Source organism: Eschrichtius robustus, chromosome 16, assembly GCF_028021215.1.
Source record: "Eschrichtius robustus isolate mEscRob2 chromosome 16, mEscRob2.pri, whole genome shotgun sequence".
NCBI lineage: Eukaryota > Metazoa > Chordata > Mammalia > Artiodactyla > Eschrichtiidae > Eschrichtius > Eschrichtius robustus.
Genome location: NC_090839.1, coordinates 669,901 through 687,012, shown reverse-complemented (window position 1 = coordinate 687,012; position 17,112 = coordinate 669,901). Strand labels below are relative to the sequence as shown.

Below are 17,112 nucleotides of genomic sequence, written 5' to 3'. Positions count from 1 at the left end.
CCGGTGAAAGGGACAAATACCGTCCAATTGCACTCACGTGAAATACCTAGAAAAGGCAAATCCATGGGGACAGAAGGAGACTGGGAGCTGCCAAGGGCCGGGGGAGATGGAGGGGGTGGGTCTTGGGGTGACTGTTAAGGGTGCAGGTTTCCTTCTGGGGTGACGAAAATGTTCTAAAGTCGACTGTGGTGACGGCTGCACAGCCCTGTGAATAGACTAGAACCCAGCGAATCACACACCTTAAATGGGTGAGTTGTCAGCAGTGTGAATTACGTCTCAATAAAGCTGCTACTAACAAGAGGATTTGTGACAACCTCTAGCTCAGGGCCGCATAGGCAGGACCAGGCGCCTCCTGTACCATCTGGGCCATGGAGGCGCCCCCAGAACGGGCCGGCACCAGAGGGACCCCAGGGAGAGCTGCTGTCTGGCCAGGGCCCCCCTGGGAACAAGTGGTGACTCGAGAAATCAAAACAGAAATGGGGGCTTCCCTGGTGGCGCAGTGGTTGGGAGTCTGCCTGCCAGTGCAGGGGGCGCGGGTTCGAGCCCTGGCCCGGGAGGATCCCGCATGCCGCGGAGCGGCTGGGCCCGTGAGCCACAGCTGCTGAGCCTGCGCGCCTGGAGCCTGTGCCCCGCGGCAGGGGAGGCCACGATAGTGGGAGGCCCGCGCACGGCGATGAAGAGTGGCCCCCGCTCGCCGCAGCTAGGGAAGGCCCTCGCACAGAAACGAAGACCCAACACGGCCAAAAATAAATAAATAAATTTATAAAAAAAAAAAACAAAAACAGAAATGGGAAAGCAAGACCATTCCCGAGAGGAGATGAAGGCAGGTGGGGGAAAAGGGATGGGCCACCCTTCTCCTCCCACCCCCAGGCTGTCTTGGGAGGGGGGCAGAGGAGGCACTGGTGGCGGGGGGGAAGCTGGGCAGCCTCAAATGTGGGACGGGCTCACGACCCAGTCCCGGAAGCGACAGGTCCCTCCTCAGAACCCAGGGAAGCGGGGCCCAAGGCTGCGGAAACCAAAGAGACCCCGAAGCAGCCTGAGTATCACGCCCGGACACAGCCTCGTGCACCTGGGAAGTGCGGTCAGCAGGTGCCAGGCGGCACCACAGGTGGCCCCATGTGGTGGTTCTATGGCTCCTCCCACAAACACATGCTTGGAGGTGAGCGGAGGGCGGTGGGTGGACCGCCCGCTCACAAAGCGCAGGACCCGGTCCACGGAGCCAGGTGTGCAAGGCAAGGGCGGCGGGGTCCTGGGGACGCACGAGCTCCCCGCAGAGACCTGCACGCTAGGGTGGTGCTGAGCACCGAGGCAAAGACGCAGGAGGTTCCAGACAGCTGAACCGAACATGAAGAGGGAGAGAGCCCGGTGGGCCTCCCCATGAGACGCAGGAGGACAGAGGGTCCCCTCTGTCCTGAAGGGGCTCAGCCAGCCTGCCCCATGACGGCCCCCAGAGAGCAGAGCGACTTCCATGACTCGGCCACTCCTTAGCCACCTTGATGGGTACACGAGAAAACTCAGACCCAGCCTGCTTCATGGTGCGCCTTTGTTTTGGAGGAAATTACTCGAAGCTGCAGACCCAGAGGGCACGGAGGCAAGAACCACCATCAGCCAATCCACCAGACTCACCCAAAATGCCTCAGACAGCTTTCACAGAACAGTTCAATAATTGCAAGAGACTGGATTTCTGACTGCGGTCCTTGAACAGGAGTCAGGATCAGAACCGAAGAGCCAGGGCAGGCAGTGCCAGGAGCCAGGGGCCCAGGCACCTTGGGGACACGTGGCCACTGACCGATGTTTGCAGACACTCCCGAACTGGAAGTGCACATTTGTCCACGCAAGGTGCATAGGAACTGGGTTTTGGGGTGTGGGGAGGGCCCACCTCAGCAGAGCCCCTCAGGTGCCGAGCGCCCTGGGGGCGCTGGGGCCCCGGGGAACAGGCTGAGAGATCACAGGGGCCCTGACCAGGGGCGTCACGTCCCGCAGGGCAGCACACCCTGGGTGCCTCCACCTGGATGGGTCACACTAAGGACACTACGAGACACTAAGGACACCGTCGAGGTGTAGCATCGGGCTACTGCTGACCGAAGCTCCGGAAGGATACTTTCTTTTTTTCAAACTGTGAGCCTTTTCATATTTTTCTGCCAATTCCTAAATGTTACATCAGTACTGATTTTGCATTTCTAGCCACTAAGTGTAGGGATTAAATCGAATTGAAATGAAGGCTCTGCCTCTGTCTGCACGGGCTCCTGTAAGACTTAAGTGGGTCTCAGTTCCGGGGCTGGAAAGGCCAGGATCTGGGTCCAGCAGGGCCCTGTTCCTGGGGGAGGCTGCTTCCTGGCCTGCAGACGGCCGCCTCCCCGCTGTCCTCACCTCGGTGGGTGTGCAGACGGAGGGCAAGCTCCGATGCGACGCAGATGCCGAGGGCCTCCGTTTATCCTGATGACTTTCTCACCGGCCCCATCTCCAAATACAGCCACACCAGGGTTAGGGCTTCAACATACGAATTTAGGGGACACAAACATTCAGCCCATAACAGACTGAAAACTAAAAAACACCAGATTTCAAAACCAAAATTTTAATGAAGTTATATTAACAGTTCAAGTTCAAAAGCGTGTAAAAGAAATCGAGATTAGCCGAAAGATTCCAACCACATGTGAAAAGCTAAAAGTTGGGTTTCGAAGAAGGATGTCTGGGGTCTGTCGACTGAGAGCTGCCATGAGACGAGGCGTGGGAGGGACCGACAAGCACGAACCACAGACACACTTCATGGGTCGACGTCCTAAAGATGCTGGTGCGTGAGCGGTGAGGGTCCACGAGATGCAGGGTGACCGTGAAGGAAATGAAGGCCGTCAACTGAAAAATCCCCACATGAACATTTATGACTCAGGAAAGGCACCACCGTCCAGGGAATCAAGACCAGACACGCCTGTGAGGCTGTCAGGCTACCTGCGGTCACTCAGTGACCTAACCTAGAGCCCTCGCGGGTCCGGTGAAGAGCCAGCTGCACAGCCCCGAGCAGCTCGTGAAAGGACACGCGGACACGCTCCCAGCACCTGAGTGCACCCTCCATCTCCCAAGCCTTGCGGTCTGTCTGCTGAGCACCCAGGTCGAAATTCAAGCCCCCAATTCCGGAAACAGCACTTGGGACGTCTCCCAGGATAGAGGTGACACCAGTCAAACGAAGCTTGGAAGGAACCGGTCATTCTGAAGACGAGAGTCGTGAAGGAGACCAGAGGGGCTAAGGGCACCTGATTCTCCGACGTCATCCTGATGGGCCGGGCACACGCACAGCACGGCCTAGGGCGCCTCACGCTGGCCCGGGTGGGCTCCTGCGCTCACTCTGGCACCCACCTCGGAGGTGCAGGGAGACCCAGTTTCCCCAGAATTTCTTGTTCAAATGAGAAAGCGGAGAAAAAGTGCCCAGAAGGGAGAGGGTGTGAGGCCGACCCTGGGCCCTCCCAGGTCCTGAGCCTCCTGCCGGGCAGACAGGCTGGGAGCCTGGCGAGGGGCAGGGGGCAGGGGAGGTGCCTGGGGGCACCGGCCAGGCGCCAGGAGGGAGAGCAGGTCCTTCCCAGGCCCTTGCAGACCACAGCTTGACTTCAAAAGGAGGGATTAAGACGATGAGGTCAAAAACGAAATTCTACAAACAGAACAGGGAGTTGAAAGCAATAGTTAACATTGCAACAAATCCTTTCATAGATAAAGAGTTTGATGTTACCTAAAGCCACAAAATAGGCTCTTACTAGATTATTGTTATCAAAAAACTAAAACCATTCCAAATACTCCGGGGGGGCGGGGGGTTGGGACCAATACAGCTGGCCTACCCGTTAGCAGTAGCAACGGCTTTTCTTTAGCAACTTGACGTTCACGGGTTAAACTCAGACTTCATTTTGTGCTGCTTTCAGGTGGATCCCAGCAGGAGCCGGGAGAGCTGGGAAGCCAGGCTCGGACCTGAGCTTCAGGAACGGCCTCCAGCCCGAGCCATCAGCCACCGTGTGTCACAGGACTGTCCCCAAGTCCCCTCCAGGCAGGGACATCTCCTGAGCGAGGACCCCAGGGGCTCCTTCCTTCAGCTGCTAGAGCTCATCCACCAAGTGACAACCCTGAAAACGTCTCATCTAACATTTTGCCTCTGAACAGTCTTTTGTGACGAACTTAGACTCAGTGACTTAGGAAAAAACCTTAAATGGTGATGTTAAAAAACTGACAGAGACTTCCCTGGTGGTGCAGTGGTTAAGAATCTGCCTGCCAATGCAGGGGACACGGGTTCGAGCCCTGGGCCGGGAAGATCCCGGCCTTAGTTGCCTCGGAGCAACTAAGCCCATGCGCCACAACTACTGAGTCCACGTGCCACAACTACTGAAGCCGCACACCTACAGCCCGTGCTCTGCAACAAGAGAAGCCACCGCAATGAGAAGCCTGCGCACCGCAACGAAGAGTAGCCCCCGCTCGCCGCAACTAGAGAAAAGCCCGCGCACAGCAACAAAGACCCAACGCAGCCAAAAATAATAAAATATTTTTTAAAAATGTGCAGACCCTTTGAGCCAGCAATTCAACTACAAAAAACAAAAACAAAAAAACTGACAAACCAGGGGCCAGATGAGGTGCGACGGGCTCGGCTGTTAGCTGTGGGGCGGTGGACCCCTTCCGGGTCACCTGATGGTGCCGCAGGGGGGCGGCACTGCTAGCGGCTGGACGGGGAGACCGGCCACCAAGACAGGGGACAGAGTGTGTGTAGCCATTTCACACATGCGTGTGACGGCAGGAAATGTCCCCACACCGACCACCCGGGGCAGGGGAAAAGGCGCTCAGGGCTTCTTCCCCAGGCTGACCTCTTTTTAATAAACAAGGCAACCAGGATGAAAAATATCAACATCTAACTGTAAGGTGCCAAGTGCTAAATGTAAAGATTGATTCTAGAGCAGAAAGGGGTTTGGGGGGGGGGGGGGTCCTTCTTCCTTTAAGTGATACATTATAACATTTTGAAAATTTCACTCACTTACAACCTTTAGCTGAAAAGCAGAAAAGAGATTATAATTAAAATAAACAGAATTTCTAAACAAGTAAACTAGGAGACGCTGTGTGAGCCGCAAAGTGGGGAATAAACAGACGATGCAGCAGAGGAGGGAGCAAGTCCAGGGCCGGGGGTGATGGGACAGGGCCCCCCTCACCACGAGGGCCTGGTCGAAAGCAGACATTCAGTTTCTAAGATGTCCCCAAATCTCCACTCTTCACGATTCTCAAAGATGTTCCCAAGCTGCCTTTGAGAGGCTTCCTGCAGATGCCCCAGCCCAGCCGGCGGCCTCTCATCCAGGGAACAGGCACCCCGCGAACACAGATGTGCAAACAGCAACACAGCGGAACCTTCTGGACGGGTGGAAACTGCGGGGCCAAGGCTGTCTCCCCGCGGGACTCCACCCTCCCGAGTTACAGCTCAAACCAGACCTTAAGTCCTAACTTCCGCTAGACCTCACGAACAATGCAAAATAAAGTTCAAAAAACTGTAATTATGCACTTTGTCCGAAATCTACCTTCTTACTTAATGTGTCTAGGGTGTATTATTTCTTAAGTGCTTCTTTAGCCAAGTTAAAATCAAGTTACCTCATTTTCTTTAACTACCAAAATGTTTTCACTTCGTACAAGAAATTCTCTTTAATTAAAAAAATATATACAGCTAGTAAGGCAGTTCCACGGGCAGGTGGTATCAGAACAGCTGGACCCCACATGCAGAAGATGACCGTGAAGGCGGACCCCTCGCCTGCCACATGCAAACATCAGCATGCATCCCAGGCCTGCAGTCACGCCCAATCCTCCAGGGGAACCACGGGAGAAACCTTTGTGACCTTAGGCAGAGGTCCCTTGGATTAGACCCGAATAGCATGAACCACAAAAGAAAAAAGTCCACATACTGGCCTTCATCAAAACTTAAAATGTGTACACTCTTCAAAAGACACCGTTACAGGAAGAAACGAGCCAAAGGCTGAGAGAGAATGTTTTCAGAGCACACACCTGACGAAGGACTTGCCACCAGGACACTCGGAGGACACTCCACTCAGCAGAAGACGCTTCCCCAGGAAGAGGGGTCAGTGGCAACTAGGAAACGACGCTCGTCATCAGAGCGGGACCCCGGCCAGCACAGGGTGCTGGACGGCCCAGCTCTCAAACCCACCACCATGCACAGCCCTGAGCAGAGACCGCTCAAAGGAAGACAGGGGAGGCTGGTGAACCCCTGAGAAGACACTCAGAAAACCATAAGGAACCTAGGGGCAGGACAGGAATAAAGCCGCAGACGTAGAGAATGGACTTGAGGACACGGGGAGGGGGAAGGATAAGCTGGGACGAAGTGAGAGAGTGGCATGGACATATATACACTACCAAACGTAAAATAGATAGCTAGTGGGAAGCAGCCGCAAAGCACAGGGAGATCAGCTTGGTGCTTTGTGACCACCGAGAGGGGTGGGATAGGGAGGGTGGGAGGGAGGGAGACGCAAGAGGGAGGGGATGTGGGGATATGTGTATACGTATAGCTGATTCACTTTGTTACAAAGCAGAAACTAGCACACCATTGTAAAGCCATTATACTCCAACAAAGATGTTAAAAAAAAAAAGAAAGAAAACCATAAGGAGATGCCCCCACGCCCTCCAGAACGGCTAAGATTTAAAAACGAACCCAATCCACGTTTGCGGGACGCTGACACGAGTGTAGATCGCACACACCGCTGGTTTCTTGCACGCTCACTACCCGACGGCCCAGCAGCCCAGTCCTGGGAGGAATGCAGACGAATCACACAACTACCCGTCCTGGGACGTTCACGGCAGCTTGATCATAATTGCCAGAAATCACCCAAATAACCCAAACGTCCATCAGCAGGTGTGTTACAGCAGAGAACGGAATAACATCTGGCAGTGAAAGGATGATTTGTGGACGCACGTGACGGCCTGAGCAAACCCTGAGAGCATGTTGGAAATCACAGCCAGGGACAGATGAGGAGTTCCCGAGGCTGTGGAGGGAAGCAGCCCAGGGTCCCCTGGTGGTGACCGTGCGGGGCCAGGTTGGCTTCCTGGCTGTGATGCTGACACGTCAGCATTGGGGGAAGCTGCTTAACAGGTACACGGGCTCTCTCTGCATTATTTCTTACAAGTGACTGTAAATACGCATCATCTCAAAATGGACACAAGCGGACCGCACAGCACACCCTGTGTGACGCCCTCCCTTGCGACCCCCAGGCTGGCAGGAGGCGGGGTGGGGTGGGGGGGTGTCCAGAGGCTGAGGGGATGTCTTGAGGGGGACGTCTGTCATCCAACGGCACATGTACGGTGTGGGGACCCAGCCTCAGAAATGCGGGCTCCGGTGAGAGGCTGGCCGGAGTGCTGGGATGAGGTGCCGGTGTCGGCCCCCTGAAATTCAGAGAACGAGGCGGGTTCGGATGATCAGATGCATAAACATGTAAACGCAGCAAGACGTTAGCAGGCGGAGCATCTCAGCGCAGGCGGAGAATCTCAGCGCTGGCAGGCTCACTTTCGTTTTTCCAACTTTTCTCTAAGTGTGAATATTTCCCCCAATAAAATGGCGGGGAGAGAGACAATAAATTATTCAAACCGTACGCTTGAAATCGGTGCAGTTTATTTTATTTTTTTAATAAATTTATTTATTTTATTTTAGGCTGCATTGGGTCTTTGTTGCTGTGCACAGGCTTTTCTCTAGCTGCGGCGAGTGGCGGCCCCTCTTTGTTGCGGTGCGTGGGCTTCTCATTTCGGTGGCTTCTCTTGTTGTGGAGCACGGGCTCTAGGCGCGTGGGCTTCAGTCGTTGTGGCACGCGAGCTCTAGAGCGCAGGCTCAGTAGTTGTGGCGCACGGGCTTAGTTGCTCCGTGGCATGTGGGATCTTCCTGGACCAGGGCTCGAACCCGTGTCCCCTGCATTGGCAGGCGGATTCTTAACCACTGTTCCACCAGGGAAGCCCTGTGCAGTTTACTGAATGTATATCATACTTAAAACAATAGGAAAGGGAATGGCAGTTTTCACCAAAACACCTCGTTATTATCTGTGTTCCCATGATGGTCCCCAGGTATCTGGGTCTTAATCTCCAAGACCGTGAACATGTCACCTCACGTGGCAAAAGGGACTTTGCAAGTGTGATGGGAGATCACCCTGCCCGTCCAGGGGTCCCTGTCCACACAAGGGTCCATCTCAGAGGAAGAGGGAGGCATGAGGGCCAGAGACAGAGAAGGGCATGCGGCACCAGAGCTGAGGTCCGAGTGACACGGGGCCACGGGCCAAGGAACGTGGCGCCTCTGGAAGCTGGAAAATGCTGGGATTCTCCCCTGAGCCCCCAGAAGGATCCAGCCCTGCGAACCGGTGACATCTGGGCGACAGATAATACAGCTGGGCTGCTTCAAGCCACTAGGTCTGCGGTGATTTGTCATAGCAGCAGGAAACGGACACGCCCCTAGAAACACCTCTAGGTCTACGCCAAAAACACACATGCCACCAGCACCAGAAGGCATGCGCCGAGGGTCCTGGCAGCCAGGCCCATCAAGGTCAGGACAGAGCCCACGGCTCAGGAAGGGGCGGGCACCCCCGGGGGCTCCATCAACAGCAGGCTGACCGGGAGAAACCAGCACACAGAGGCCGAGTCAGGACACACTGCCTGGGGAGGTGGTGCCCAGGACGGGCGTCTGGGTGTCTGGGGGGTGGGTCATGCCCCCCTTGCCGGCTGAACATCTGGGATTTGACTTAGAAGAGTCAAATGTGCATGTTCTGCTTCCATTTTTTAAAAGTTTGAAAAAAGCAGTAGCATAAAAGTTTTCAAATGAACAGTTAAAAATTACGTTCACAACTCCTTTTAGAATCTCCGTTTAAATGTAAGCTCCTAAGCTGTGCTTTTAAGTGTATGTATGTAAATACACGTATATACAGCAAATACAAAATATACGACCATCTCCCTGGGCACTTCAACACAACCAGAGCCTCCTTGTCCCTGGGAGGTGGGTGCCTGCGGGGCTTCGGTCCCCACGCCAGTCGGCACCCGGGGGGCGTCACTGTCACAGTGTCCAAACATCAGAAGAAAACACACACTTGGTTGAAGAGGACAAAACCCCTCAAATTCAAATGAAAACAGGACCCAGCGAGGTGGTGGCATGTCTGCGAACCCGCCTGGAAGCAGCAAAGGCAGGTGACCTCGGTGTCAGGTCAGCAGGGGGCGCCCGCGAGACCAGGAAGAGCAGAGACGCACCCTGCAGCAAATGAGCCATGGAAAAGCTACCAGACAGCTCTGCCAAGAGAAGGGCCCCAGCCAACCCCCGTCCCTCTGTCTCGAGCGGAGCCTTGGGGGTCCCGAGAGTGACCGTGGGCCGCGCCCACCTGTCGCCTCCCAGGGGCCCCGCCTTGCCCTGACCCACCCAGACCCAGACCCTCCAGCTCCTCCTCAGGGAGGGGTCGGGGGGGGGGTGGCCCCAAGGGGCCCAGCCTCGGCTTCCACATCTAGATGATGAGAGACCTCAGGGGCTCTGTCTTCATGAACTGAACTTTCTAGAAAGTCCAGGAACTTCCATTTCATCAGAAAAGAAGCTCCGCTGGCCACTCAGCAAAGCCACAGTGATGAGGCTCTTCAATCCAGGTGGTAACTCGGAAGTGCGGCCTCAGGCCAGGACTGGGCGGCCGGGGGGCACAGGCCAAGGGTCTCAGGGCGGAGCCCCGCCCTCGCCCAGGCCCCGTCCCCAGCGATCCCGCTCTCCTGGGCCAGCACGAGGGCCCCTCCCCACCTCCCTTCTCAGCAGCAGGTACGTTCCCAACGTACCGCCCCATGAAGACCACTGCTGAGGTGTCGGGGCAGCAGCTGCCCCCTGAGCACGGCCCCAAGGTCGACCAGAGGAATTCCAGGCAATTCCGCTCATTTCTGTAAGGAAAACATCTGGGGGTACAGCCAAGGGAGGGGCTACCGGCCTGGCTTCAGCCCCAGCATCGAGCTGCGAGGGAGGAGACCCTCCGACCTGGGCAGGGGAGGGCTGGGCCCTGGTCCCAGCAGGACGGCAGCTGTGAGCTTGGAGCATCCACCAGAGTCTCCGGGGGCCACCTGCACGCCCTGAACCCGCTCTGCTCTTCCAACGTGCTCTTCAAAATCCCAGGACGCCAGGGTCCGCCCTTACCGAGGTTCAGGGATAAGCAGTTCCTTCACAAGACCCACACGCTTTATTCTAGCTCAGAACTTTATTTCTGCAGATGCTTTTCGGAACACGTGTGGGATGTCCGGATGGGGCACCTGGGCTCTCCTGGCACCAGCTTCTGAACGAGTACAACCCACCGCATCGGAGGCTCACAGTCCTGGGATCATAGACAAGGGGCCGAGGCCGGAGCCGGCAGCTACCACGGGCCCGGCCTGTGTCCATCGCACCTGCACGTGTAAACGCCGTTTCCCACAGCTGTAACCCGGAGGTACATTTCAATGGATGTTTTCTTGGAAGCTACTGGGTTAGAAAGCACTTGGCTGCCTGCTTAGAAGAATCACTTTTAAATGCGAACAGGCCCCAGAGTCCCTGACGCCGAGGTGGGGACACACAGGGGACAGGGGGGCGGTCCTGCTGCAGGGCTGGGCATCAGAGCATCTTCGTCAAGCGCCCTGAGGGATACGCAGGAACCACCTGCCACGTTCCTTTGGAAAAGGGCCTTTTCTCCTATAAACGGGATGAGAATAAAACAATACTCTCCTCTGAGATGTAATGAATCTTTAATGAAAGCAAACTCTCCCCCACTGGGGATCACAATTTATGCTTCCAAACCCCAGCCCAGGGCCAGGGCAGAGGAATAAATGGCCACCGTGACGGGCAGAGCCGTCCCACGCAAGCCCACACCTCGGGTCCTTGTCTTAGCAACTCAGGGGAAATCTCGCAGTTGCCTTGGTAACCCAAGGGATTTCAGACATTAGCAAGAGTACACCAGCAGAAATCACTTGTTGGATTCTAAAAACACCTTCTGCTCAACAACTGCATTTAAAACGTCAAAGCCACAGGCTTAAAGAGCATCCTTGTTCTTAACGTGTTGATGGGCTCTCCGACCTAGAGCCTCCAGCCTCGCAGCCCGCCGGACGACTCGTGATGCAGCAGGTGTAGGACAGGACGGGAACGCTCTGCGGCCCTGACCCACCCAGAAGGTTCCTTAAGTCAGGCCCTGTGGACGCTGCTCTCCAGGCTTTAGTCAGAGCTAAAGGGACGTCGAGTCGTCACGGAGAGAGCAGACACAGACGACCACCGTGCCGACCGCTGGCAGGGAGACAGGTGGGCTTTCTATCATCTCAGAAACTTAACCTTCTTCTGACTTAGTTCAGTTACGCTCAACGGTTCTGCGGGGGGCTTCCCATCAGGGACATTGGCAACGTCATGACCAGGGGTGGGCGGCTCCTGGCATCCAGTGGGCGGAGGCCAGGGCGCTGCCGATGTCCTACAGCGCTAAGGACGCCACCTCACACAGAATCATCCTGCCGAGGGGGCGACACCGGTGAAACCAGCTTGGGCTGAACCTGCAGGAGGCTGGCCCAGCGCTCGGGGCTGGGGACACACAGGAGCAACGAGAATGAGAACCTGCAAGAAAGGCTACAGTGTCTCCTGGGGGTGGTGAGAAAGCTCTGGAGATGGACAGTGGCGATGTATTTAATGCCAACACACTTAAGAGTGGTTAAAGGGGTGAAGTTCACGTACGTATGTTTTACCACAATAATCAAGCTCGCGTATCAAGAGCCCCAGGGTTGCCCTCCCAACCCCAGCACAGGCCTAGCACTGGTGGCACCTTTCAGGGCTTGTGCCCACGGTTCACTGCCTTCTGTCCACCTCTGAGCCCCCACTGACTTCTAACCTCCTTCCTGGAGGGGCCTCCCCAACACGGTCACTTGCTGACAAGCCTCCATCCTGCTCTGGACCAAGCCCTGTCCCACCAAAGCCCCTCCTCACTCCAAACGCAGCCCTCGTGGCCCCATCTGCCACTCGGGAAAGCTCAGAGCAGCCATAGTTATCACATGCTCGGCGCCAGCAAGAGCACCTGGCATCTAGGAAACATTTCATTTGTTTACTAGCCTGGGAGACAGACAAAACCATCCTCCAGAGGGTGAGGGCCGGCGTCAACAAAGCTAAGCTAAGAGCCCTCAGGGCTGACGGACTCGGGGTCCAGAAGGGGCTCCCCACCTGCACGGTAACGCCCACCGGCTGCTCTGTGGGCAGACCACAGAACCCGCACTTGCTGGCAACGAGGCAATACCCCTCATTGGGAGGGGAGCTTGTGGCCACGAGCCCTCACGTGCCCAGGACGAAACACACACACGTGGTGTTTCTTCCACGTTGACAACAATGGCCGCGGCCGGAGCCCACACGCCTGGCCTGTCCCTCCCTTCCGCCCGAGTCACATCACTTCGTGCACTTCTTCATCTTTTTAACGCTGTCACGTTTACATCTTTAAAAATTAAGTTACCCCACCCAGTGCCTACGAGAGGCTCCTCCACACCCCACGCTGGGGCTCCTTCCGGGTGTCACCCCGCCTTTCCAGCTCCAGAAAATCCCCAGCCCAGAAGCCTCTGTGTGTCGGCGGCCCTGGCGCGCCCGCTGGGACGCGTCGGCCACTTTCCCTGCGCTCACACCGATTTACTACAGGAGGGGGTGACCCGCGGGAAGCCAGCAGCGTCAGCCTGGAGAGGTGCCACTTCATGGACAAAACGAGCGGCCCCGGGGCCACCGACAAACAGCGCCTTTGGGCTGCCCGTGGCCCCAGGGCGCCTGAGCCCGGCCTGTAACAAACGAAAGGCTTACTTGAGTCTCGGCTGCCGAAGGGCCACCCGGACGTCGGGAGGAAAGACGGCAGCGGGGAGCCGGCGCGGCTGTCGTCCTCCGCGTGCTGCGTGATGTGCCGGACCGTGTCTTTGTTCTTCCGATTCTTCCTCCGGCCCGTGGGCTGCCAGCCGTCCCCCGCAGCCTGCTCGGAGAAGGAGTTCTGAATGGCAGCGTCCCCGGCGGAAGGCGGCTCGCTCCCCCCGTAGTGGGTCGGCGAGAGCTGCTCCTCCTTGACGTGCAGGGGCCCGCAGCCCACGTCGCCGGGCCACAGCGGCTGTGAGGGGAGGTCGTCGGGGCCGTCGGCCTTGGGCTCCTGGTCCTCCTTCCCGTAGCTGCTCCCGCCCTCGTGGCAGCTGGCGATGGCCGAGTCCCCGGAGGAGTTGGCGGGGCTCGTGCGCCGGGCCAGCCACGGGGAGATGCTCCTCCCGGCCATCACGGCGGAGATGAGGGCGTCCGCGCCGCTGCCGGGTGGGGCGCCCACCTCGAACTCCGAGAGCTCGTCCGAGGCGTCCGGCTTGATGCTGATGTCCAGCGCGGCCTTGATAAAGTCATGGCAGGCCTGCACGATGTCCGTCATCTGCAGGAAGCTGGCCGCTGACATCACCTCGATGACGTTCCTGCTGGTGAGGGCCAGGTGGGCGGAGTACATGAAGTCGATGATGGCCTTGAAGCCCTGCGCCGTGACGATGTCCAGGTGCGTGACCGTGGCCTGGTCGGACGCCTTCTGCACCTGGCAGTAGAGCGTCTTAAAGTAGCGGCTGCTGCCGAGCAGGACGTTCTTGTGGGCCTTGAAGACCTTGCCCTCGACCACCACGCACACGTCGCACAGGACGCCGTGCTGCCTCTGCTCGTTGAGCTCGTGGAGCAGGTGCCGGTAGTGGGACGCGATTTCCATATCTTCCCGCCGGTTGTTCATCTGGGATGCCGGGGTGGTCTCTTCTACGGACTCTGTGGGGCAAGAACGGAAGGGTTACCCGCACGGTCGACACACACACCGAGGGAGTTAGGAGGGTGCACGGAGGGCGGCCACCGGGCACAGGGCACTCGACGGTGGGCACCTGAACCAGCGTCCAGTTTGAGGCTCACCTGTCGTCGGGCACGCGGCGGTCTGAACAGAATCCTACACGCTGCAGCCAACCCTCCGAGCAAACAAATATTCCAGAAAGGAGAAGAACACCCATCCACAGTCGAAGCGACTTTCTCACCCAAACAGAAAATCGGAACATCTAGGCCAAGTAACCCAGGGGCACCTTCATCCCTCACCCTTGAAGAAGCACCCTTTAAAAACAAAGCGACAACAACATGCTACACAAACAAAACCCCCAGAACAGCGAGGACTGAAGTTGGACGTCCACAAACTCCCAAACTCCAGCCCGAGCCAGCCCCAGAGGGAGAAGGCCCTGTGACCAGCTCAGCCCCCAGGAAGGTGTCTGGTGGGGGGAGGGACCCAAGGCGATGAGAACCCGCTTCGCGGTCCCAAGCGCCCGAATCATTTCTCGACTTGGGCCCCACGCGGTGCTCTCCCCAGACTCGTTCCCCAGATCTCTGCTGCTGCCAAAGTTTCCCGGGGCCACCCGACTGGGCAGACAAAACAACAGAACTTCAGTGCCACCCAGACTGGAAGCCAGAGCCTGACCAAGGCCGAGGTGTGGGCAGGACTCCCTCCGAAGGCCCCGCCGGGGGATGCATCCTGGCCTCCGTCAGCTTCTGTGGTGACCGGCAATCCTCAGTGTCCTTGGCTCGTGGAAGCATCACCCACCTCTGCCTCTGCCGTCTCCCTGTGTGCGTGTCTGTCCCAGTGTCCCCTCCTACAAGGACACGGTCATATCGGATTAGGCCCATCCTACTACCTCAGTACAAATCACATCCAAACTAGGTCAGGTTCTGAGGCGCTGGGGGCTAGGACTTCACTGTACGAAACCTGGGGCCAGGCTCACCGCATAAGATGCCCTGCAGAAGACAGGTCTTCCCTGATAAACAGACCGTTTTCCAGCTGGTCAAAGGTGCGGACGTCCGTCCACCTTTCCCGGGGTGGGGGGGGGAAGGGCGGAGGGTGGGGGCCGCCTCATTTGTGCAACACCTTCCTTTAGACTTTACGTTTCGCATCATCATCTGAGGTCACCTGGAAACGCCCACAGTCCCCAGGCTGGGAGAACGAGGCTGGGGAGGGTCCAAGCCTTTCACTCCCTTGTCTCCCTCGACAGCCCACCCAGCACCGGCCCTGCCAGGCGAGAACAGAGACCCCCCGCTCCAACCAGCCCCCCGACTCGAAGACCAGAAGGAAACACGCTGCTTCGATCAATCGTGTGACAGCAGCGGGACCTGACCCCACGGACGGGCCCTGAGGAGAGCAGGCAAGCTCAGAACTCGCTGCGGGCGCCCTCGGCTCACAGCTGACACCAGGGGTGCTCGGCCCTGGGTGCGCAGACCACCCCCGAGGGTGGTCAGCAGCCGGTCTGCCCCTCCCCCAGGGCGTGGGAGGCAGGGAGGGGGACCGACAGGCCGTCCAGGTGTGGCTTCACACCGCACACCTGGCATTACAGACTCAGGTTAGCCAGACGCTGAGGGAGGAACCAAAACACACGTCAAACCAGGAAATCGACCATTTAAACTCAAAGCATCAGCTTCACGCCCAGAGTCCACGCGGAGCTCCGGCCGAGTATGGGGGGAGGTACCGAGAGCTCTAAGGACCCTGCATTCAAGTCAGGGAGAGACATGTCTCATCGCCTGGCTTCCTATGTGAATAATAAGCCCCTTTACTCGCCAGTGAAACAGAGAGTCTAAGAATTAGGAAGAACACTGAAAAGGGGCAAAATGCCAGTGCCATTTTAGAGAAGCAACAACTACCTCAGGGGCTTGCATTTCTCAAATAATTTCAGCTCATATGGAAAGTTCTAAAATAAATTAATATTCAATCAGGGCAGCTTAAAATCAGTTATGTACTTCACAGAGATTTTGTTGTAAGAAAACACAATTTTCATTAGGGGAAAAAGTCACCTGTACACTAAAAAGAAAAGGCATCTAAAGGAATGATAATCAAAAACAGATTAGTCTGGGGGACTTCCCTGGCAGTTCAGTGGTTAGGACTCTCCGCGCTCCCACTGCAGGGCGCACAGGTTCGATCCCTGGCTGGGGAACTAAGATCCCACGTACCGTGCGGTGCAGACAGAAGAAAAAAAAAAAAAAAAAAAACAGATTAGTCTGCTATGGAAGTACTAAGGATACACGTAATTTATCCAATTTATCCAGGAAGCTTTAGGGGAATAACTGAATTTGCATTACAAAGTTGGTAATGTCTCCACATCAGGTAAGAGGTCATGGGGGTCCCACCCACCTGACTGCAGCAGAAGAGCAGCTGCCCAGTTGCATTTCAGCAGCTGTGACCCTAAAAATGGAAGCATCCTGGGTAGTCACGTCATATGAGGGCCTGGTAAGAAAGGTGCAGGCTTCAGACTAAAGCACGCTCACCACAGTTCTTCTTCGAGGGCAAGGGTAGGGGTAGCGGAGCATCTGCTAGTGTCAAGTGAAGATGCACCTGGCCGTGGGTCACACGGCTGTTCAGAGAACACACACCTGTGGACCCACACCCGTCCACAGGACACACATCTGATAACCTGACTGTCACCTCTGAATTACCTGTGCTGCTGCACAGACCACAGGGCGTTTTCATGCATCCAAAGGTCCACGCGGGCAGCCCTGTGAGGAAGGGACCCTCCGAGAGAAGCCTGCGGTCCTCAGGGACTCAGACGCCACACTGACAGGAGCAGCTAAGGCTGGGTGAGACCAAGGGGCATTTGTTGCCACACCGGCACCTGAGACTTCGCCAAAGTGACCCACGCGCCACCTGGAAGCCACACCATCTCTCCAGTGTTTTTATTTCTCCTGTGGGGTCTCTACTGTCTATTTTATTTATAGCTTGGTAATCTCAAGACACTTCAGTTTCGGACAGAATCACTTATGAAACGTGACCACTTCGGTGCCAGAACAACTTGAATCCACGTTCCAGACCGAACTCCAAAAGCTGCGTCGTCCTGCACAGTGCGGGGCTCGGGGCTGGCCGCCCTCACACGGGTAACCCTGGGGCACAGGGACCATGCCAGAGACCCCACAGCGAGGGACGAAGGGGGCAGCCGCAGGTCTGTCCTGCCCAGTGGGCAGCCTGCCTGCTGCAGGACCCATTTCCAATCCTGCGGCCTCCGGGAAGGGCGGAGGTGGTCTCCAAGCTGCCAGGCAGGGAAACCGAGGCTTGGAGATTCCCAGAGTCCGGCCGTCGGGGAGCCACCAAGCGCGTGCTGGGCGCC

The 17,112-nt window shown here is 56.9% G+C and overlaps 1 protein-coding gene across 3 annotated transcripts in view; it reads right to left on the bottom strand.

The window, feature by feature from the left end:
• The window catches only part of ZBTB46 (zinc finger and BTB domain containing 46), a 57,201-nt gene that overhangs the window by 23,531 nt on the left and 16,558 nt on the right, over positions 1–17,112 (bottom strand). For 2 of the 3 annotated variants that reach the window (XM_068565993.1, XM_068565995.1), the window contains exons 1-2: positions 13,898–13,986; positions 12,791–13,759 (exon numbers count right to left, since the gene is read on the bottom strand). In XM_068565993.1, the coding sequence (XP_068422094.1) occupies positions 12,791–13,727 (937 nt within the window). In that variant the 5' untranslated portion in view covers positions 13,728–13,759; positions 13,898–13,986. Of the gene's footprint in view, positions 1–12,790; positions 13,760–13,897; positions 13,987–17,112 lie in introns of those variants that run through there. The other variant, XM_068565994.1, reaches the window with a different exon arrangement.